This window comes from Pseudomyrmex gracilis, unplaced genomic scaffold, assembly GCF_002006095.1.
Source record: "Pseudomyrmex gracilis isolate BER0280 unplaced genomic scaffold, ASM200609v1 scaffold_49, whole genome shotgun sequence".
Classification (NCBI taxonomy): domain Eukaryota; kingdom Metazoa; phylum Arthropoda; class Insecta; order Hymenoptera; family Formicidae; genus Pseudomyrmex; species Pseudomyrmex gracilis.
In genome coordinates, this window is record NW_018020633.1 from 221998 (window position 1) to 246811 (window position 24814).

Sequence of the window (24814 nt, forward strand, 5' to 3'; positions counted from 1 at the left end):
TAATACAAAAAATAATAATATATTTAATAATAATATAATAATCAAAATCATATTAAATAATCACATTAAGAGATATGTTCATCACCAATTGTTTTAGCGCAGCTAATAGTTTCCAACAAATAGAAAAAGGAAGCTTAAATAACCATATTGTGAAACGAATAAATTTACTTCTTTTTTGGTATTTTACATTTCTCATTACCGTTCAACATATCAACGTAAAAATAGTAAATTCATGACAGTACTTTGACAACTGAGAATATTTAATAATATGATAATTATATATATAATATATATATATATAGTATAATAATAATATTTATAATTTGAAAATTATAATAGAGCAGTGTGATAATAATAACATTGGTAACGGTAAGTGATCATTCTTCTCGCAGTTTTTTTTTTATAAATAGATGGATAAGCAAGAAAAGTAGGAAAAGAGAAGAAGAAGAGGGAAATATCGAGTCTTAACTAAACGAGATAAAAGGTACATACGTAACTGGAGAGGAGTATATATATATAACATTAACAGCTTATTCACTATATCGGGGAGATAGGGAGGCGAGTATAAACAATAACATGAATCACAATTATGCAATTAATTATTAATCGGCCGTTTTTTTTCGTCGCGCGCAATTCTTCACAATTAAAAATTAATAATAATTCGATCTAACAATTAGTTACTGGGAGATTGCACTGTAGCGAACCCGGACCACCTCCGTTTTCCGCGCATCATCTTAGTCCGCTCGTCTCTCCCCTACTCTGGAATGATATTTCCAATCACTCGAGGGGAAATGTCATCCAAAAGCGGAAACGGCCGGGGTTCTCTCTCGAATTTCGAGCGGATTGCAACGAGAGCCCGTCGTCCTCCTACAGCCGGCCCCGTTGTACTTCACAGTCTTCTAAAATGATACGATATTTTGCCGTAGATCCGCACGCACCGACACTGATCTCGTACCACTTGCCGCGTAGAAAACGTCACAATGTAAAGTCCTTTTTTTGATTGAGCTCCGTTCATAGTTTTGATCGTTTCTCTAAAAACGTTCGACCAAGACATCCTCCCGATTCCTTTTTTATCGATGACATTCTCCAAGAAACATCCTAGACCCGTACTTCGCGTCTGCCTCTCTATGATAATGCCCTCGTGGTAGGCAGGACTCGCACGACCCGAGTCCTATAACTGGTTTCCTCGTTTAAAACTTAACTAGACCGATGATCCTCGCAGAACGTCTTTTCTTTATAAAGCGTCATTTTGGCATATTTCAACAATATGACTTCAGAGACACTCGGAAATCTTGCCTGGCTTTCAATTTTGCACGAAGAAGAAACACCGAGATCACGGATAATTCCATGGAATTTCGCGTTTCAGACTGTCCTAGTAATCCCACGTTTCTTCCGGTTCTTGCTTTACCACGTCCTTCGGACTTTCTTCTGTTGATTGTTGCGTTTGTTGTGCCGACGGCGGTCTGAGTGACGTCACTGGGCTATTTTGACCAGACTTTGGACTGGGAAGCGGACTGTCCCGATCGGCCCCATTGTTGGCGGACACGGAAGAGACGTCGCTCTGAGCGTCCTCTTCGTACCGGTCCTGAACGGGTGTCGGTTCGACTCTTATGGTCTCCTCGGCTTCCCTCTTCACACCATAATCATCCGTCTGCATCACGCAAACACCATTGATAATGACTTCGTCGCCTGTTCTTGCTGGTTCTTGCCATTCCGGATTCACCCATTGCGGTGCTGCAGGTTTTCTTCTGTTAGACCTAACTGTCGCGGGTGCCGTCGGCGTTTCCGCGGGTTCTCTCTTTATACTGCTGGCCGAACCTTCCGAATCTTCACTACCTAGATTACTCATCGCGTCCTCGACATCTTCGTCCTCGAACTCCTGATTTGGTTCTCTCTTCAGAGCGTTCATTGAGAGATCGAGGCCGGAGCATTGCTCCTTCAACGCGTTACCCACTAGGGCCGCCAGATTGGGATTGAAATATGGAGAGTAAGGTAAAGGTACATTTCCTAATCCCAATCTCTCTTTTTGAATCTCTAACAGTCTTTGGTTCAGTAGTAATCTGAATTGAACAGGATCGAAAGGCTGGCCAGGTTCTCGTGGCGATTGTGGTTCCGGTTGACCGTGTGGCGTTTGCTGCTTCAGTCTCATTCGATGATTGTGAAACCAGTTCGTTATTGTTCTCGAGGATAGGGCGAGTTCACCGGCGAGGAATTCGATGGTAGCTACATTAGGATACGGGTCCAAGGCAAAAGCGAGTCTGAGAGCTTCTTTCTGTTCTTCAGAGAAGAGAACACGTTGCTTCTTACCGGTGGTGGGTCCCGGACCAGGTGACGCTGCGTGATAAAACTCAGCGGTGTCATTACTCGAAGTGTCAGAACTGTTGTCGTGACCCGGACCACTGCTGCGTCGTCTTTTGTTTGCCTCTCGTCGCTCGTTTTTCAATGCTTGCAGTCTATCGACGTTGTGCGCGTCTGACAGCCAAAGCTGCATTCTGATAAAAGGTTCACGGCCTTTTATGCTAAGCATATGCCACGGCTTCGGTTTGCTCAGAAGCTCGCTGACAGAACCTTGCGAAAGACCGAGAACCGCTTCGCCGAAGATTTTCTGGCCGATATTATTGGCCAGTAACGCTTCTTTGATTTTCGTGGTGATCGTTTGCGTGTCGAGATCTTGCGTGAGGGCAGCCATCTCGTACACGCTCGGTGAAATGTGCGGATGAAGACTTCGAAGAGGCGACGGCGCCATCTGATGATGCGGCGAATGCAATGACATTTGTTGTTGCTGTTGTTGTTGCTTCTTCTGGAGCTCCTGCATGCTGAGTTGAGTGTGAGGATGATGAGGTCCAGGCGGAGTCAACATCATTGGTGGTGGCGGTTGCGGATGCTGTAGATGCTGAGGACTTTGCTGAGGCGGGCCAAGTTGCACCTGATTCTCCTGCTGATGCTGTTGTGCCGCTGCTTGCGCGGCCGCTTGAGCAGCAGCCTGTGCCTTCGCTGCATTTTGCAACTGCTCTTGGACGAGTTTTGTCGGCGGCATAGGTTTCATAGGTGTTCCACACGCTGTAACACAATGCAACATTCGATCAAAAAAATTCAATAACTATAACTAAAAGTCGATAGTCCGAAAGCTCATCTCATACGGACGTCAAAATGTGTGCATATAAGTTTTGTGTTTTATTTATATTTCTAATACAAATTAAATAAATGTATACAATTCTCAACTCATTTTATGATAAAGCAAAATGTTTATATTTTTATTTTTGCGAAGATGTCATGCTTGTTCTCAGAAATTACTTTTTATCGTAACAAGAAACGTATTGTCATCGTGACGTCGTTCTTGACGATCATCAGAGCTCCCGAACTACGTTTGGTAATAAAGTAACAAAACATCTATATTGACCTGAGTTAAACTTACGAGGCAGGCCGCCGTAGCCGCCGGTCCTCATCAGCTTCTCCGGAGCAATCTTGTATTGACTGGCAACCAGCTTGTGTACTGCGTTGTCATCCTCGAGGAACATCTTCATTCGAATGAAGGGTTCGCGACCTTTTTGGGTAAGCATGTGCCATGGCTTGGGACGCGCTAGAAGGTCCGATACCGATCCCTGAGACAAACCCAATACTGACTCGCCGAATAGCCGCTGTGAAATCGAATACTGAGACAGCTGTTCTTTCACCTGCACACACATTACAAATATGCAACGTTGGATAGGAACATCGCATAAATTGTACGTAATAGATAGGTGATTAAAAAAACTTACCCTTTTGACAATATCTTCGGTGTTAAGATTATTATACAGATCGAATTGTTGCTGCGTAATTGGAGGAAGCACAGCTTTCAACGGTCTTTGATTGGCCGAGTGGTGAGTTGGCGTGGACGGTTGGCTTATCAAACTGTTCGTGATGGATGCCATCCTTTGAAGAGGACTGGCTGCCGCCGCGCTGGAGAATTCTTCACTAGGTGTCATTGCAGGAGGGAGTATAGAATTGCCAAGCGGTGAACTCGCGCTGGAACCGCCGGGCGTCGATTGCGGGCCTGTAGATTCCTGCTTTGGTCTCACCAGAGAGAAAGCACTTCCTGCGTGCCTCATCGCCTCTTCCATTTTCTCTTTCTCCTCTTCCGACACACCGTTTATCATTTTGTTGCGCGGATCCACTTTGCCTAAACTCAAGTCCTGAACACTGCCGCCGCCGCCGCCGTTCGCGGCCAAATGATGTTGCTGAAGAGCTTGTTGCTGAAGCGCCAGCAAACCTGGCAGTCCGGGCAATCCTGGCAATCCAGTCATCGAGGGTGTCTGTCCTGGTGCTGCGTTCAGCTTTTGAAGCTCACGGTGGTAAGCGTCCAAGGCCAGTCGAATGTCTTCTTGGGTACGCTCGATACCTTGAAGACCACTTTGTGTACCACTGAAAAAATGCGGAAAGATCGCACTACGATCAATCGAGGTCGCGTGCTGTCCTCAATAATAATCAATCGCGATAACGCAATCGTGCACTGGGTAAAATTTCAAGCTTCGAAGTTATAGAGGTACATGTCAAACACACACACACACACACACCACACACACGGTGAAAAATTCATTTTAAATTATAATCAAGATACAAATCTACACCGCGTTTGAAAGTGTATCTAAGGTTTTTACTCGATTTCAAGTAACACGAAAAGCTCTCCCGCCCAAATAAAGTTTTCTTATCACGAAACGGCAGTTTGCACTTGACATTTCATGCCACGATATCCGAACAAATGTAGGTAAATAATGCATTACTTCAGCCGTATGTGTCATCCATTTCAGTTATCACTGTGCATCGGTGAAGACGTGTACGTATTATTTGCATCAAACTGCGAACGATAACGTTTGGCAAGCACGTAAGTCCACGTTTTACACGATTAGCGATTCTTACCTAGAAAACTCTCGCGGACGAAGGTCCTCCACTCTTCTGCCCATCAGTTTGGCCAGTTCTTCCTGATAAATTCTCACCACCTTCTCCTGAGGAATGTCGTCGTTCTCGTACTTCTTCAGTCTCCTATTTTGGCTGTCAAGTCTGTCCTTGTTGAACGGACTCGGACAACCGATTCTGCTCGGACTCTTGCTGTCTGCGTCGTTCGACACCTCGTGCTCACTCCTCATTTGCATATGGCCCGACTCCGAGAGAATATGTGCCAATCTTTCGTCATTCATTTCTGGCGGACCACCATCCTGTGGCCCACGTGCGAATGCTGGCATTCCTTGCTCCTTGCCTGAAACATACTCTACGGGTGAGGCACAACTTGTGGTGTATTCTTACTCAGTCTGTGTGGGTCTTAGAAATATAGTATACAAATAAGAAAACATAAATCACGTTCAACATCAACAAAATCAAAAACTGACGAACACAAATATTTCTCGACGCGTCGTCTCGATGTCGCTTGCAACAACCTAAATCACTGATTTCGCATATCTTTTGATGAAGTTCCGCTATATATATTTCCAGTATCAACATTATTCGCAAACAAGATTGCACGACTGCACGCGCAAGTATAAACACGGTGCTCATTATTGCGAGATTTCAGGTTAATCTCGCATATACATTCATTTTTTAGCGCAACTTGTTTGCTCGCGGATAAACCAGTCTACTATACCAGCGAGTCATATTTGAGAGATGATTCCCCGGGTTCGTAAGCAATTAATACATATAGCGCGCAATCGATAACTGCGTGCTGAATCCGAAGGCGAAGTATACTCAACGACGATAATTAAAATATCCTCTTCTGGACCCTCTCCCTTGCGGTCTTCCCCCTGCACGTCGGCAGGAGTGTAGTCTTCCTACGTGTTTCCCGTCTAATTGACCAATCAGCGCTGCAAGATTCAGACGAACGAACCATCGATCATGTCTTTGATTGCTCGCGCGAGCGTCGCACGCGAATCGGCGAGGGAAAAAGAGCGATTTGATGTGTATGGCGAAGAGTCGGGCGCGGATTTTGATCATAGAAAAGAACATAATCTTTGCAAACATCTCATCCATCAAGATGTTCATCATTTAAAAATAAACGCGCGGTGTCTACTTGACTATTTCTATGATCGCAAAACAATTCTCGTCAGATTCAATGGCTAATGCATTTTGCGTCCTTACCTATTTTGTATCGTATACTGTGCACTGTGTGATATATTGTACCGTGAGCAATATCGATATTTATAGCAAATTCCGTTTTATTTATAATTAAGTAGGTAATGAAATTAATTTCGAAGTCTGAAACCACAAACAGGATTTGTCGTTAAGATATTCGAGATATTCGGGCATTCGGGTTTTCTTTTCTAGAGTATGAAAACTTAAATCTAAAACTTAAATATATTAATCACTTCCCCGTAAAGTTATTGACAATGTATCTCAGTTCGTAACCGCGACGCGATGGGAGAAGATGAGTTACTTGCGTCACTAACATCTTCCTTTCCGCGGAATACTTCGACAACATCACGTGGGAAAACTTTACGCGCATCGTGTATGAAATCGTACGCGTTGAGCTTGATTATACGTTCGAGAACCTACATCCTCTCCCTCTTGCAAACTTTCTCGTAGAAAATCTAGAATAAATAGCAAAGCAATAAATATTATCGGATTAATGTGATCGCGAGCTATACTTTATACGGGACGCGTGCAACAAACGAGAACAAGTATAATTGTATTTGCTCGTCATGTACATACGTATCCCCCACTCATCGTGTTTGGCACAATGAGCGGTATCGTTGCAAATTCACAATGTTTCTCTCAATTAACAAGAAGCATATTTTTCCACACAGATTTGCTCAATCGCGAGTCAACCTGCGTGCTACTTTTTTTTTTTTTTTTTTAAGCGACGGTCGTTGTGTGTATTTCGCGAGTGCACACGCGTTCGTTGCAGGTGTCCGCGGATTTGGAACGAAATTAGATTTAGGAGCATATTTCATCACGTTTTCAAGGATATTGCGTTATGACAGGAAAGACATGTAAAATCGCGTTATTCCGAAAGAAAACATAGCACGAACACATTGTGTATTCCTGATAATAGAAAGATTTCTATCTCATCGCCATTTCGATCGCCCGCGCATGCGTCAATTTCCCACGGTTTGAAAAATCCCGATGGCAGCGATAAGTCGCTTGGAAAATGGCCCAGTTGCGTTACGCAACGGTCGCGCGCGGCACGTCGCGCATTGTTACGAGCTTTGCGCGCTAAAATCCATACTTTTCTCAGCGATTGCGCGCCCGCTCGCTTGGCACTTCGTCTCACATATACGCGGATGATGGCGAAACGTCACGGTCGTCGCCGTGCCGTCCCGATCGCGTCGCGGCATCAAAGACCGGTTACGGGGAATCGACGAAAGGGGGAACAATCGCGACGCACAATGGGCGCGACGACGAAAGAAGGAAATGTTCGCGTACGCACACTCTCCGTGCGTGTTTCGCCGGAAAGGAAACCGTACTAGCGGGCAATTATATTCGCGCCGTAAAATTGTCTCGACGCATGCACGTGCATGCGACGCGACCCGCGCACACACGGGCGCGCACAAGCGGCGCGATATGAGGGAGAGAAACGCCGACAATAGGCCTGATTGCAAAATCTAGAACGATTTCGTGGGAGTCCGCAGGTAACGGTGACTTAAGAAATTCACCCGATTGTTGCGGGAGCGAGTGCGAGTTGCGACGCTTCCGAAGCGCTACGCGATTTCGACTCGTGATCGCACGCGAGATTTGTGAAAAATTGTATTCACAGCGTGTGTGGAAACCCGTGTCTTTACGCGTTATAAGTCGATTCTTTACTATATTGTCCAAATGTTTTGATTTGAAATATATCTGTTTTAGAAAAGAAAGATCTGAAATATACATCGGCGAGTTCACTGAAACTGAAAAAATTTTCAAATCCTCGAAAGCGTATAATATACTATTTCGCGACGAGATCGAGGCGTCAAAATGTGAAAGGATACGAAACAAGATAGAAAATCTGATAAAAATCCGTAGCGTAAGGCGAGGCGCTGAGGCTTAATGAACGAAACTCATTCGCGTGAAATACAGCGGTGCGTTTTGCAGCCGTCCGTGTGCACCTGTGCGCGCACCTGTGTATAAGAAGTATTTTCCTCGTTATCTTTGTGGGTGGAGACACGTTGTTGCGTACAGCTTGTTTAATTGAGATATGTGACGTTCGTAGCCACAAGGCATCGGTTCCTTTCTCGACGGAGGGGCAATTAAAGGAGAATCGAGTGCGCGCAAGCCAAAGAACGCCGCGCGTTCTCTTGTAAATTAAACTTAAAGCCTAGCTTCTCTATCTCGGTACATATTACTCGAGTTAATAAAAAATTAAGTTAATTTTCAATTTGATGTAGTTTCACACATTCGTAAGACGTTAATATGTAACTTAAAACTTTACAATAGAAAACTTTTTTTTATGTACCGCAATATTTCAATCTCGATTTTTATCTAACTTTTGTAAACACCCGTTGATATCAAATAACTTGCTCGCGGAAGACTACAACGCGAAGATTTGCAAGTGGACAAACACACAAACCGATAATCGGTTCATGTTTCAACGACCTCTGATTTTCGTTACGTAAATTTTGTTTAATTATTTGCGCGCGTATATCGAGCGCCGATACAATAATATGTGAATATGACATTCGAAATCGCTTTGTCGTACTTTGATAGTGTTATCTCGAATCGGGTCAATGTACTCAGACGAGACACTTTCATAGTCGGAGTATATCGTTCGGAGATTCTTCTCTTTTTTTTTTTTTAAATTCAATACTGCTTTCTATGTATATTTTGCATTGCCTCGAAATTCTGCTGATCATAGGCGGTACACAATAAAAACCATGCTTATAATCATGTGTTTCTTCGTAAAATGCAATAATTATGTCAGTTATAAAATCACAAATGTCCCGTCGCTCGCGTGGAAATTGTAGTTATATGACCGTAAGTACGGCCCATAACATTTCGCGCTGCAGTTGCAAATCACAGGCAACCATGATTTTCGTTCATGATGATGGTCGTCGCGCCGCGAAAAGTCTTCGTCGAGAATCCGGCGAGCGCGCGCGCGTTTACCGCTGCAGGAAACAAAATTCTGCAATAAACTGACTTGGAGCTAGACCAACTATGTTTATTACGGTAATCTCGCTGTGCGTAGCTCTTGGTGCGCGCTTAGATCAATTGTGTTGCAGCGCTCCGCGAGCAATAATAAACCGCTTGGACGTGCCGCGCTGAATAGTGGGCCAAGATCCAGATATGTTTGTCGTGGGATTAGCAGCTTCCATGATTTTTGCACCTTTCCTAAACAACTGACAGGGATATCTGTGTAATATATTGCTTTGATTTAGAGACCACGTTGGAATCCGAGAACTCTGCGATGACCGAATTTAAATTCTCTTAAACTGCACGTAAACAACGATTGTCAACGATATAGCGGTGTGTAAATTTTGACGATGACAAAAAAAAAATTTCTCCGCTCATCGCGTGTGGTAATTATGCGTTTATTTAATCTGTCTGTGTGAATACTCATTGAAAGTACACAACGACGTTCCCACGCCGCGAGAGAGCGCCGTGGAAATAAAATCATCCCGAGATCAATAGCTCGTTATAATGGCAACAGTTTTCAGATAGATGAGCGATAAATACATAAGTTGACCACAAAGTCAATTCACAGATCACAATAAAGCTTTCAGCGACAGGTTGACACGCTGCGCCGTCTATGCCGGTTTACATAGCACGGCGGATGAGTCGTTAGATCAGGTATTTAGCTCGACGCAAACTTATCTTAACCGACACCTCCACCAAAGCTAGGCGGTGCCTTTCAGACTTTATAAAGCCACCGATTTTTGCCCATAAATCACGCCTGATTATAGAAGTTTCGGACATTACTCCAAGTATATTTATGCTATTGAACCTCGGCGGACTCTCGTTATGATCACAAAGAGCTCACGGCCATGACTCATACGAACAAACGACCACGGTGAATGATTAATTCAACGACTAAAAAGATTCCTGGATGTTAATGATGATGCTATATTTTCAATACCGGCAGTAAATATATTTAATATCCAACTGATCGCAACTATTTTGAAGTTAAAAAAAAAACTCACTTCGTGTTATTTTACAAGTTGTAAACTATTTCATGTAGTAACGCGAATATATACGCTTCAGTTGGCTACAATACAAGAATACATAAATGCGGTGCTTTAGCTCGATTTATAAAATAAACTTTCAAAATAAACAGCGTAAAACAACTTTTGTATTTTTAAAATACAAAAAGAAACAAGTTTAACTTTTTGTACATGTAACTTTACAACAGTTCTATATATTTCTTATTTATAATCTCTCTTGATTGTTTACTTGACCGATATCGGCGACCGCATTAGCGCGGCGATTTCTGCAATTCTGATTTACTGTCGTTCTCGCACGCTGCCGCGAGATGATACACGTTGCTCGCTCCCTGTAATTTTACGGCTGACACATCGAGGAACGTTGCGATCCCCTAAGTTTTTGTGTCACCGGTTTTCTCCCTCCGCCCTACGAACGCCCTAACCCTTCATTCCTGTTGCGCCCTTTTCCCCTCCTCTCTCTCTCACTCTCACGCGCAGAGTCCGTCCTATCCGTTGTAATGTCCCGTGATTGTTGTTACCAGAGAGATCCGACGGAAACCGACAAACCATTGATGCGGGACGCATGTCGTGCTCCGACTAAATTTTATACATGTTTTATTTCGTCACCGGACGTGAAGGGAAAAATGATGGCATTGAGTCAACATCCTGCGCGATTGATATTAATATTTACAAAAAAGCGGAAGAGACTGCACGCTATTGCGTATCTATGAGGTATTGTCGCGCGTCGTCGCGAGAACACATTCTGACTAAAAGGCGTAAAGAAATATATTTATTACGCGTTACACTTATTTTACGTCAGAGTTCACTTTATTATCGCCGAAGAGAACAGATCCATTTATTTGCACGAAATATCCGCAATGGTGTCAACATAAACCAGCGGTTACTCGGATTTTACGCGGATGCAATTTAATTTTTCCGTTGTAATCGGAAAAGTGTAATTGTCTCTCCGCGAGTAAGTACGGACTTAACCCGCGCGCGTTTCAGAATTTCTATATTCTCCACTGGATCTTGTCTTCCTTTCTTCTCCCCTCTCTATACACATCGCGGAGCCCTTTATACATCTCACCCCTACCCAGTACTCATCCAGGGCTTCCTATTCCCAGAAGCTATTAGTCTAAACAATATGGCTGCCAAACGCAGCATACAATCGATAGCAAGGTATGCCAACGAGCTGCGTAATTTAATTAAGACTATAGCTGTTCAAACCTGGAATTATAGCGTATATGCATTAATACATTTTTGTATCAGATACCGAAACACAATGGAGCTTCGGTAACAATACGATACGATGTGTGTAGATAGAACATTTTTTTTAAATTCACAATTTTTACATACATCTGCGAAACTTCCTCTACGTATTATAACTAATTTAAATTCATTTGCCTATGGAATAATAGAATTACTTCTGCGATCACTATAAGATAGATATAGATGTATAATTTATACATACATAATTGACTTTTATCGCGCGAGATGACTTATAAGATATTATCGGTTCTCGCACTTAAATATAAATATAAACCTTTGGTATCGAGAAAGCTCACGATGTCACCAACGCGTATTCAGATTCCTAAATGCGATCGCACTTCGCGTTTGTACAGAGGGATGCGATTTTTGACATGAGCGTTCCTTTCCTGCGGTGCAGTTAGAAGAAACGAAAGTACCACCGGACCCCGCGTTAGACGCAGCTGAGAGGTTAGCTGACAGCTGGTGGTTAGTGATACGGCGAGATGGATTATTGGCAGTGCTAGGCGGAAAATTTTCGAGAGTCAAGTTAATCGACAGCGAAGTCGTCGACGGCGAAGGCAAGAATCATGAAAATACTTCGCATCGTTTTGTTGTGGGAATAGCTGCCGTTTGGTGTTATCAACATGTGAATAATTAGGTAAAGAATGTTAAACGTAATTACACACTTAAGACGGCTAACTTTCGATCGTGCATCTTTAAACGATCGTGCTGAACTTTACCGTAAATGCGCTTTATCGCGCTTACGGGGCGTAGAAGGAAGCGAAATTAATCACGATATAGTCACGTATGTGTTCGCTACAATGTGGCAGCAACGTGTGTAATTACGATGTCTCGTCCGTCTTCGTGGACATGGAGACGTCAGACGATCCAGCCTTCGTCGTGTCGGATATACGCAGAAGCGCGTCGAGAAGTTGTACGCGGTTGAGATAAACAACAAATACAAATGAAAAAACGAAGAGAGTGAGACTGGAACTGATGTTCGGTACTCACCTTTCTTGGGGATGAGGGACTTGAGCAGCATTACAGCGTTATCGTCGCAAGCCCAACCGTGCATCTTCCGATAGCTGTCACGGCCTTTTTCGGTCAGTTTGTCCCAAGGTTTGGGTTTGCTAAGTAACTCGCTGACCGTGCCCTGACTCAGTCCGAGAACATATTTGGCGAACAATCTCTGTCCGATATTATGTATCGACAGCAACTCCCGCACTCGTCTCGCTATGTGAAGAGTATCGAGATTTTGCGAGGCGTACTTGTCCATATTGTGACGTAACATCTCTTGCAGTCTCGCCTCCATGGGATCACCCTTCGGAATGAGAGACTCGCCCAGCCGACCGGCCATACCAGCGGCTCCGAACTCGTCACCGAATCGGAACGGATACGTTCGATCGTCAAACCGAAATGGACTTTTTAGTGTGTCGAGAACGCTCAGACCACCGATGTTATTGTTCGCTAGATGGTGGCTGTTGTTATTGTTGTGACATGATTCCTGATCGGCCGGGCTTTTCGGAGGAGGTGCGCTCGGAACACCAGGTGTGAGACCGCCGCCGTTGATGGAAGCCGAAGGAGTATTGGTTTCCACCATCGACGTAGGTGGTTGGAAGCTCGGCGGTGATGTTAAGGCGGTTGTGGAGGATGGTGTTGGAGGTGCTGGCGTCTCATGTCCCGATACCGGTGTTGGAGCTTTCTCAGTGACGTCTAAATTACTCAGAGGAGCCGTGCTTATAGGCGTATTCGACTTTGCAGGAGTATTCGAAGTGGACGACGGATCCGCACCCGGCGATGGCAGGTGATTTAAACTACTTGGCGTTGATGGCGGATGAAGACCCATGTGCGGTTGGGTCTGTTGCAACTGCTGTTGCTGTTGAGTTAACTGGCTTAATTGGGATGGCTGTGGCTGTTGTTGTTGTTGCTGCTGCTGCGATTGCTGTTGTTGCTGTTGCTGCTGACTCATGATAGACCTTTCCAATGTCCGCCTCCAATTCGCGACGATTTCTTCACCAAGGAATGAGCCAAAGGTCTCGACGTTTTGAAGAGGTGGCGGGAAGAGAAGGTTTGAAGTTGTCGAAGAGGCCGAAGAAGGCGTTGGAGTGGAACGCGGAGGGAGGGAGGTTGCCGTCGGAGGCGGTGGCGGTGGTTGTTGGGAGGACACATGGGACGTAGGTGGTACACCTCCAACCCCGTGGGGTGAGGCGGTCGAGGCGCGCTGCAGGGGTGACGATAATCCACCTGCAACCACCAAAAACACAAGGGAACCCGTCAGCACGCGTACATGAAACTCAACCTAAACTTCGACTCGCGATGAGGATCAGTAATGTTGTTTCCCGTTCTGATCATCAATTCGCTGTCATTATTGGAGTGCGAAAAATCGAGCGGTAATTTCAGCTCTCTTGATCTTCCGAGACGACACAGATGACCGAGACTCTCTTTTTCGACGCTTCGTCGGGTCCTAATCCACGCTTGAGTGTGCAAACGAGGAACGACGTGGACGCCAACGAGAGGAAGACTGTGGAGACGTTGTCGATTGTCCGGAAAGAAATTGTGAACGTAAGGAGACGTCCATTTTCGCGTTCGTCGCGATGATGCGTCTGGGAGAAAAAATTGCGCCACTGTCGCGTCGAATAAGACGGTTTTTGTTTTGCGACGCAGCTGTCGCGAACATTAGAAAACGGAATGTAGCAGATGACTGTACGAGAAGTTTTATGTCTTTCTCTACATTCAGACTGGATTCTAAAAGGACTTGATTGTATTACCACATAATCTTGACGTACGGGATGTTTAATTGCTTGGAATTTCCATGTGGAAACGGTACTCTTACTCCGTTATTATTGAAGGAGGTAGAGAGGGGAGAGATCGAAAACATATATATATATATGTATATAGGACCGCGAGTGACGACGACGTAAAAGGGTAGATTCGGACGGTTTGATTCAGAAGGGGTGACACGTTGCAGTATCTCTCTGGCTCTCAGCATATACAGAATGTCTCTTTCTCATCTCCTCTCATCGCGCACTCTCTCTGTCAGCTTGGATCGATTCATAATAAACTCTGTCCTCGAAACAATGGCTCGGCCCGGGCAAATATTGCGAATATCGTCCACAAATTTGCGTGCACGAAGTTTGCGTTTCCCAGTGTACAGATGGAGGGAGGGACGCTTTAGAGGGCCCTCTACGCGGGCAAGAGGGAAGAACTTTTGGAATATTCGGTAAAGGACAGAGAACGGGCCTATTGGGGGAGGGAAGGTGGAGGGTTAACGTGTGTTCTGTTGCGTTAGTACTTTCCACGCGAATATACGTATTAGAGTGGCTCGAAAAAAGTGCAGCCTAAGCAGCGAAGGTTTGGAGAAATGAAGTATGTATATGAGAGAGAGAAAGAGAGAGAGAGAGAGAAAGAGAGAGAAAGATGCAGACAAGAGTAATGAAGATAGAAAGAACAGAGAAAGAGAAGAGACAAAGAAAGTTAAGAGGAAAGTAAAAGACACAGAGGAAAATTAAAAAAGATAAAGAAAGAAAGAGAGAAAAAGAAAAAGAGAAAGAGAGTCAGAGAGAGTCAGAGAAAAGTGCGAACACAATGGCAAGCAGGGTTATTTTTGTTGTTTTCTTTTCCGATAAGCTCCTTCAGTCATCCCTCGTTTATTCTATGGAAGCGTTCTTGCGTCCGCGTTGCGTGACTCGTGTCCTTTTCATTGTTACTCGATGATAAAGCCCGTCGACGGAGCCTCGAAGAGAGAGTCGGGACCGAAGATCAGAGCGGTAGCGCAAAAATCAGAAGCGAGATTGTCGAGGTGTAACCGGCCTACTGACACCTCGTTAGTTTCTGTTTATTTATTTTTTTTTTTTTAAACTTTCCGAATTTCTATTTCTTACAATTCAAATGAATTCTTAGCACATGAGCATATTTCTTTAAATAAACACATGGCTTTTCTTTTTACTCTATGTATATTCCTGATACAATTAATTTGTATAATTTTGATTGCCTTATATTAAAAATAATTAATTTTTTTCGCTATTAATTGACAGTTCAATTAAAATTGAACAACGCTTGGAATCATACAATCAATTTTGTAATTTTATATTTTACATATTTCTCAATTCGATTTTTCCTACATCCTAAAATTAAGTGCCTTATGTATTTTTAATATACAATGACTTAAAATAATGTAAAAAATACTTAGTTCACTTACCGAGTGCTTCGGGCGTATTAGAGGATTTCAGGTTCTCGGCTTGCTGGAGCGCCTTGAAGCGTTCCATAAGAAGATGTTCCAAACTTTTTCCGGGCTCACCGGTTGGTATCTGCGAGAGGTCGACCGATCTCAGTACACTGATTTCGCGCTTTAGGTCGTCGTAATCCCTCTGCCGCTCCAATTTACTTTCCAGTCTGTTGATGTGTTGCCTCCGCACTTCGAGTTCCTCCTCAAGTCGCACTGTTGCTTGCGCACTTTGTTCCTGAAGGCGTTGCAGGTTCTGCTGTAGCCTAGACACCTCTTCAACCAACTGGTTGATCTGCAAAACAACAACATCGTCTCTATGAAGTAACAGAATTGTATTCGCACAAATTACAAATCGATAACGAGTAAATCAGTTTAAAATCTTAAATGTTAATAGTCTCTAACGCATTCGCGATATCTCGCGTTCGTTATGTTTATTGAACGATACCGGCGATAAAATTCCCCGCATTAAGGGAGACATCGCGCGATATAAATCACAAGAATTGCTACTTCCTGAAATATCGCCGAGTACTTTCGCATCGCTCATCAGGAAATCGACTCGAAGCGATTAAATGGAGATGGAACGTAACTACATTATCATCGACGCAAATATAGAATCACATTTACGAGCTTTTCCCTCCTCCGATTCACTTCGGGCATCGTTTATCTGAGACCGAACCTAGTAAGGAGCTTACCAGAAGCTCTTTATTAATTTTATCGGGAATATATACGGAAATCAATAGCAGACGCTTAGGAGAGGATAACTTTAAATCTTGGCGAGTCTCTGAATGTAATTACCGCGGATTAAATTACGTATAAAGTCTCAATCGAATCGATCGCATCGGTTGAATTGTCATCCAATTATCGTATCAATAATAATAATTTATGACATGTCACCGACCGATCTCGTCGCTTCGACACTTGATTCTTGAAGTCCAATGTGTGATAATAAATAGTAGTTCGCACAGAGCTGTCACTTACTACAAATAATAACTCATAATTTCGCAACAAAATCGCTTTAAGTATAGCGGTGCAGTAAAAAAATTTCAAATTGTCTAGTATCCTATATAAGGTATATTATAAATATTATGAAGAAAACCTTAATTACAGTAGTAAACAATTAAATATAAACCATATAAGATGACAAAAAATTTATGACGTTTATATATCGCTCGTAGCGATAATGTATGAAGTACATCTGTCTCTCATTAATGCATCATCGATCTGCATGTAATAATTACGTAATAAGTGCACGACCACAACGTCTTGTTTTTCCATCTCCATAACGAGGACGAATCCGGGATGTTGAAAGAATCGAGTGACAGCACTGACAAAAAATTATCACGACGAATAGAGCGTACGGCAATCGTCGTGTCGCTACTGTACCGCAATCAATCGCAATGAATCGTGAGCACTCAAAACCTATCCACGTGTTCCGCAGGGGTTCACGTGGATGCATGTGCGCGAGAATACGGAACAGAGGGAAGAGTAGGCGGGAGAGTAAGAGAGAGAGAGAGAGAGAGAGAGAGAGAGAGAGAGAGAGAGAGAGAGNGAGAGAGAGGGAGGAGAAACTGTGCAGGCGCAGGGGAGAAAGAGAGAAGGCCGATCAAAGAGGAATGGAGTGGGACGATTTTAAAGCCGAATGCGTTCGCACCGTGGCGTGCACCGATGCAACGTGAACGCGAGATCGTATCAATTGTTTTTTCTCGCCGAAGCGTCGTCTCTCTTTCCGTGCTCCGGAGGTTAATTGAGAAGCAACGATTTCAATTTTGCAAAATTTGCACCTCCGACAGCAGCGCGTGAATGTCAATGCACGTGTTTTGCATCTTGCGAAATGAAGTTTGTGTGTTTGTTTCTTTTTAACCTAAAGAGATTACAAATAAATTTTTTTTTCATTATGTCATTTTTTATCGTTCAATATATTCAGCGGCGTATATAACGTATAAGTATCGATTTAGAAAGTTCTTTTACAATTTAATGAAATTAACTACATATCTCTCACTCTCTTTCTCTCTGGCGCTTTTGTAACCCCGTGACTCATCGTAGCATAAAATCGAAGAGCCTTGACGCACGTGGTAAACTTGCACGTTTTTACTCGTTAGTTTATTTATCGGGGGCGGCTACCTGTCGATTGTCCTCCGTGTCACCCATAATCGATACGCGCTTACGTCTAGAAGTTTCATTTCCACCTGTATAGGTACGTGCATGTATATTATATGCAACCTAGTACAGATGCGTGTTGCGACAGCTTCACATACACCGAACGACATACCGACAAGAACCACGGGTGTAGATAAGTACGCATTGACGTTCGATATATTGTCAGAGGTAGAAGAGGTGGTTTCTGACAGAAGGGGTGGCTTATGTGTAGGGATAAGTTTCCGAAGTTGTTGCGATCGCTCGCAATAATGTCCGCCATTAGCGGCGATGGGGTAGGTTATCGCCATGAGGGAAACCTGAAACGAAGGACAGGTGGAATTAACACCACGTCGATCGACGAACTTACGATAAATACGGCGACGACTGAGCGATGTGCGTGTGTGTTTTTTTTTTATTTGCATGACGGACACTCACCTTTCGCGTTTGGTGTTGCGAAGGGCGAATCTATCGACTTCGCCCTTTCTACTTTTCTCCCGTGACCATTATTTAACGATGAAAATAAAGCGCGAAATCAACATTGCAATATATGTGCGATCGTATGTTTTTTTAATCAGCGAACTATAGAGCGAGCGAGACTTCAAGAAGCGCAAGACCTACTTTAAACTCTCTTCCCTTATTGTGATATAATGTGCGAGTTTCACATATAAGTACGAACAAAAGTTACGGCATTCAATTAGTAACGGCTAGTGTGGTTGCCGATATATATATTCCCCGAGTGGAGCAACTATACTCGTTAGTAGAAATCTTGAGTATTATCCGAGAACTCGGATATTCGAATGCGTCTATCTGATGGGAATGAGAATACATTGATTTTATGGTACTCCTGGATAAGCAAAATTTAGTACTGGATTATCTCGTACAATATCACTGCGACATTTTACGATCCAGTATGCAATCTGACGTGTCGTCATGATAATAACATATAACAGAAGGTTAATGTGTCTCTCCAGCTCACAGTTGGTCCACTCTGATATCAATAGTATTAATAATCTTACATTATTCGGAAATAGCTACGCAGAGCATCGTGGAGCTTTGGTTAAATTTAGTATATATCTCAGTAGTTCGTAAAAAAACCGCAGACTTTATTGAGGTCACATATTGTTCGCCGTATTGATATTCGACTTTTGCATCGAGATTTAAAGTGTAATTTTGTTTCCGGTCGAAAAAGAATAATATTGTTTTCAAAGTTCTTCAAAATTAGTTCGTCAAAATTAGTATATAAACAAAATTAGTATATGAATACTTTTGAAATAAACATATAAAGTTAGAACAAATAAAAATCAATTTTTGACAGTTGTTATCTATTTGCAATATTGCGACAAAAGTCGAAGAGTAAACGCTGCTAAGAGCGAATAATTACTCTTAAGAATGACGGCGAAGAGTGGCGGATGTTGGCAGATTTTCTACGTTGGAACAACGTCATTGGTAGAAGGAGAACTGCTCGTTAGCGAGATTCTCGACTGCAGAAGAGCCACACAAAGTCGGTATGCGCGTATAGAAGACGTACATGTGGGGTAGTGACCAACGAGCAGCAACCCCCCTGCTACGAAGGCGTTGAATCTGTGTGGCGAAGAGGGAGTGAGTTGAAGCAAAAACAATCGGGGCTTGATCGATGGTCGTGAGGTATGGCGACGAGGATGTGAAGGCGAGTCGGAAGACATGATCGGTCGTATGCAAATTAAAGCGAGAACGGCGAGCTCGGAGCTGACTCGGGTGGGAAGAACTGGAGGGTGCGAAGTCGGAGGGTGCGCGCAAGGGCTGCCTGCGCGCGGTGGTGTCAAGCAAACTTGAAGTAGCCGCACGCGTCCGTATTGTTTCTTGACCACCCTGTGTCCGCCTTCTACCACCCTTTTCTCGATCCCGTACACCCTCCCTTCGTTACCCCCTTAATCCTCCGCGATTTTTGCTATTTGCATTATATAGGCGTCGGAGGCCTTTGTTTGTTGAGCTATTGATCACATTTTCTCCCGTGGTATAATCAATCTTCACGCACACGGCCGCGGCCTTTCTCATCTCTTACGTATATACACGCACGTGTGTATGTGCGCGCGCGTGCTTACGCGTGCGAATGTATGCACGGACGCGGTGACTCGAGTAACGCGCGGCTCTTCGATATCCATACACCGTGGCACATTAGAACCCCCTTTTCGTATATGGACGTAGATTCGGTACAGGGACAAGATGGCCGTTTGCTTCGTATTAATTTCGTAGCCTGTCCACCAATGATGCGTCGGTACGAGATCGCCATGGCCGTCGAAATTCACGTTCTCGCTTTTCGTGGTTTCATAGCACTCCCTTTCTCACCCCCCTCCCACCGTCGTATTATCGTTTCCACGTGGGCAGCGGGAAAGCAAATATAAATTGTCGTGTACATCGGAATACTTTGATATATCCCTTTGATCTATATCCATTACATTGATATATATCACTGATAAGGATAAATATCGTAAAAATTAAACTGTAAGAGAGAGTATTCATTTGATGTTCAATTGATTTCTATTTGGTTATATCCGATATTAAACTGTGCAAATTAGAGTATATAAAATTGTTATTTGAAGAATTTGATATCCTTAACTAAAGTAATAAAAACTATATTTCTATAAATAAATAACTATTTAAATCTAAATTTGTTTTTACAAAGATGTACATAAGCAAAAAATAAGCATAATTAATTTAAATTATCTTTGCACATTTTCAGCTTTGATTCTTATTTTCTTTTTTTTTTTATAAAAGAAAACATCTAATACATTGTTGTTGAATCTATAAATATTTACAAAAGCTCTGATAATTACATTTTGCTCAAGAATGAGGAGCAACAACCGATAAAATGCAATGAGTCTTTCATCCGCGAATGAACCCTTTGTCGTACCGCTCGATCTATCACAAGAACTGAAACCTTGGTAGATCATACCGGACCACATCGTTAGGGACCAATATCATTACATCGCGATAGGAAGATTCCATTTTTACATCTCGGAAGGAAAGATCACCGGTATCAACCCCTTTAGCGGCAAAGCACTCCTTTGGGCCGTAGAGAAGCTCTCTCCCATGAAGGTTCGCTCCTCTTCTCGCCACAGGAGAATGCCAATTAAAAGCCGAGGTCGGAAAGAAAGCCCAATCGATAGGAGGCGGCTTGCCTTTCTCTTTCTCGTTCTATCTCGCCGATTTTCATTCTCTTGCTCATTCTCCTTCCCTTTTACTCTGCCGACGTGGGTAGCTGAAGCAACCGAAGCGAAGGGTTGCCCAAACTGGGAAGTGGGAATTATGGGCAGGATTAATATGCAAGGACTGGATACGTGCGGTGGCAGGAGGTGGAGGAGACGGAGCAGGAGGAGGATGAGCGGCTTGGGGCTGCAAGAGGGTGGCGAAGCAACAAAAGGGGTCGAAGGGGAAGTATGGATGGAGAAAGGGGCTTTCCGTTTTCTGTCTCCGTCAGTTCGACATTGAGATAGCGCTCGTTCGGTCATTCGTCCTCTCTTCGTCTTCGCCCACATCTCTCTCATTCTATCAGCTCGCATCTCATCCCCACCACACCTTCCTTACAGGATACACGGCTAACGGACACCCCTATCGATTTTACAACTCGATATATGTGAATACCCACTTGTCTAATGACTGATCGGGCTTCGAGCTCAACCCTTTCCCTCTCTCGAGCGTCCTCCCTCGAACCCCTTCGCGTTTCTGGCCGAGCTTCTCCGCCAGCCATCCTCCACGATACCACCCCACAGGAGATGGAGAAAGAGAAAGAGAAAGGAGAGAGAAAGAGGAAGACAGCAGCGGCAGAAGGAAGAGGATACGGGAGAGAGTTGAGGCCGAATGTATCTCGCCTCATTACACAGACTACGTGCTTTTGGCCAACATCTCGCGTTGCATCGACGCGCATACCCTCGCAAAAATCCGACAATAAGGGCGCTCACCTACACATCCCTATCGCGCGACGTGATATCTGACTTTTTTGCCGTAGGTGGAAAAAAGTAACGGGATACGATCAACGACAATTTTATCGTCGAGGGAGATTCGCCGTCGTTTGCACAAAGACATCTCAATAGGAACGCGAGATAGAAAAATAAGAAATCAACACAATATGGAATTTCTTAAAAATTTTATCTCAGATTCAAATAAGAAATACTACAGTTAGTTATTAATTAAAAAAAAAAAAAAACTGATAAGAATGTGAACCGTATAATCAAATAAAGAAATTAATTTTAGAACAATTTCTATGTACAAACATATACATCGACAATGCTTGAAATTGTGCGTGAGAACTGTGTAACTCGCTGATTCTCGAAGTAGTATGTTCGTTAAGCAACCAAAGACGATGTTTACCTTATAGAAGTTGCACACGGCGCGCCATGGAGAGTCACAGAGGGATGAGAAAGCGGCTGTTGGGGTGGCAAAGGGAGGCGGATAAGAGGGGTGTCGCTGGTCGTAACGTACCTCGGTTCGTACGAAGGGTAGAAGGCAAAATGTATGATATTTTATTTTAGCGTTCTTCTGGGCGCCGCTAGATAAGCCTCCGAGGATTTATGCTTATTACGAGCGAGCACTGGCGGAGGGCACTCTTTGCCGAAACCGGTCCTGTACATACGGTGGCGCGCGCGATCCTCGGGCTTGCCACCCCTCACCACTCCCACGCCTTCCCTCACACTCGCACCCCTGATACACGCGGTTATGCGTAATATACATCAGATTATGAAAGCTAGTAATACCAGGTAGACTCGACCATGCGATATTGCCTTTATAATGGAACGACATCTCCTCCTCGCGCTCGCCCCAAGCTTGTGCGCGCGGTATTGTTTAAAAAACTCTTGTATTATCAGAACTGTACGTAAATAAACCACCGTAAGGCGCGACTGCGCGCAAAGTTTTCTTTTTTTCTTACAACCGCACAATCGCAACTTGCTGCAGTTGGATGATATATCATATAAAGTTTTTTCTCTCGTTTGCGTTTTATTATATCAATATACTATTAAAAGGATATTGAAAATTATTACTTTTTTTCTTATTCATTACTTAAATATAAAAGCTCAATTAATCGTGTATAAATATTCGTTCGAATGAAAATCTATAAAAATTAATAAAACATATCGTGTGTCACTTTTGCATAGTAAAGTATCGATACTTATTAATGTGCCAGTGTAACATAAAAGGTTAATGAGAATTAAATATATAGATCTAACACGCTCGCATGTTCTCGCACGGCGAAGGGAACGATTAAATCGTTACGGGCATAAATTATTTCCACAGCTGACCTAATAATTCCTCGATGTTTACAAAGGATTTAGCTATCTTCGGCACCTGCGCTGCTGCGATCCGCAATCGACCGGACGGCGGCCACGAAGAATTAATATTAACCGCGTTCGTCATCCCTCCCTCGCCCTCTCTTTCACTCTCTCTCTCTCTCTCTCTCTTTTTCCTCTCATGTCCTCATCCTTTCTCATCTCTCTTCTTCGTTCTGTTCCTCTTTCTATTCCCGACTCTTTCTCTGATTTGCATTACGAGGACTACGCGTTTATGAATACATACGCCCACCCACACTCTCGACTCGCGGTGGCTCGGCAAAAGCCATATATTAGTCGGAGCATTCGCCGAGAGAGAAATATTGAAACGAGAGAAACAGGTACGGACTTGCCGGGCTAGAGACGGCAAGAGAGACACTGAAGAGGAAGACATCCGAGTGTATGCTCGTACAACGCCAACCAGTGAAATTTGCAATAATCGCACGCTCCTCTCCCTTTGCTCGTTCGCCAAAAGAAACGATTAAAGATTACAGCAAATACTATACTTGTGTAATTTATTTTTTCATCGTCACATATAACACGCAACTATTTTAAACATACATATATATTTCAAGTAAGTGTATGTAATCCAATGTAAAAGAAAAAAAGACAGACACTAAATAGTAAAATAACATCAATACATGTTAAGTTCCAAGTTAACCCGAGTCGAAATTTAAACCCTACAGGAAAAAAGAAAATTTCGGACGTATAGCAGCGTCAAAGTAGGATCTACTTTCTCCTACATAAAAAAAGAGGAATTGAGGGTCAATGTAGACGCTAAATTTCGACTCGGGAAACGGAAACTTTTTCGTCTGATTGGTATATTCCGTCTGAAATCACTGCGATCCGATCGACGGGTATCGAAAGTGTCAACGTCGCCGTCTGGGCGCGAACGGAGAAAGCTCGCACGAGGGGGTTGCGAACAATCACCTCTGTTCGCGCGGGAGAGACAGTGAGATCATAAACGCACGCGATTGTTGCGAGGGTCGCGAGTCGGGCATTTATTTCATAATCAGCAGCTTTCGAATCGCCGTCATTGTACGCGGCAGCGCTTATTGACAGAAATGCTCGATAGGAAATGCTCAGCCTCTGGTCCCTGACATTTATGCGGTGGCTCTTCCTCCTCGGTGGGATAGGTGGGCGATCTTGCATGTCTATACGTATGAACGATGTATGTGTCTGCGCGCACGAAGGTTGCGAGCGCTTAACGTCACACCATCAGGTCGGAATCGGTGGAGGGTGAGCAACGACAACCGCCGATCGGGCTGAAGCACACATTATTATCCAGCGACATATATTGCGGTGCGCAACTGTGTAGGTGTGTGCGCGCCACACACACACGCACATACATTTCCCTAACCCTGGCTGCATTGTCGCGCTGGCTAATGAGAAAGTTGCGAGTTTCGCCATTCCAGAACGAGGCAGTACGCTGTCGGGAAATACCGAAACTCGCGTTCCGATCGAAGGAGCGACTCGAGGCTTGCCGCGTTGTGGCGGTTTCGCGAAAAGATAGGATCACGGCGATTATCCGTTCGACGATTTTGCGGAACTATTCGATGGCGGTGTTTGTAGAATGTTTCATGCACGGATTATATCTCATGCAATGATCAAAGAAAGAGAGAGAGAGAGAGAGAGAAATCGAAATGAAAATTTTATTAAAATTCTATTTTTATCGTAACGTGAGTTTTTTAGTAATAAGGATGATAAATAAAGAATTATAGTTGCTATCCTAAACTTCGAACTAGAAATGACTGATAATGAAAAAATAATTAACAAATAATTAATAGAACTGCACGCGACGTCAGTCTGCGAATTGCAGAATCGAAAGT

General features: G+C 43.6%; 1 protein-coding gene across 5 annotated transcripts in view; it reads right to left on the bottom strand.

The window, feature by feature from the left end:
- LOC109853498 (homeobox protein cut) overlaps positions 1-24814 on the bottom strand; it is a 125750-nt gene continuing 100936 nt past the window's right edge. For 2 of the 5 annotated variants that reach the window (XM_020425680.1, XM_020425679.1), the window contains exons 4-9: positions 15523-15841; positions 12336-13568; positions 4897-5245; positions 3759-4425; positions 3401-3674; positions 1-3060 (exon numbers count right to left, since the gene is read on the bottom strand). In XM_020425680.1, coding sequence (XP_020281269.1) covers positions 1373-3060; positions 3401-3674; positions 3759-4425; positions 4897-5245; positions 12336-13568; positions 15523-15841 — 4530 coding nt within the window. In that variant the 3' untranslated portion in view covers positions 1-1372. The remainder of the gene's footprint in view (positions 3061-3400; positions 3675-3758; positions 4426-4896; positions 5246-12335; positions 13569-15522; positions 15842-24814) is intronic. The other 3 variants (XM_020425683.1, XM_020425681.1, XM_020425682.1) reach the window with 3 other exon arrangements.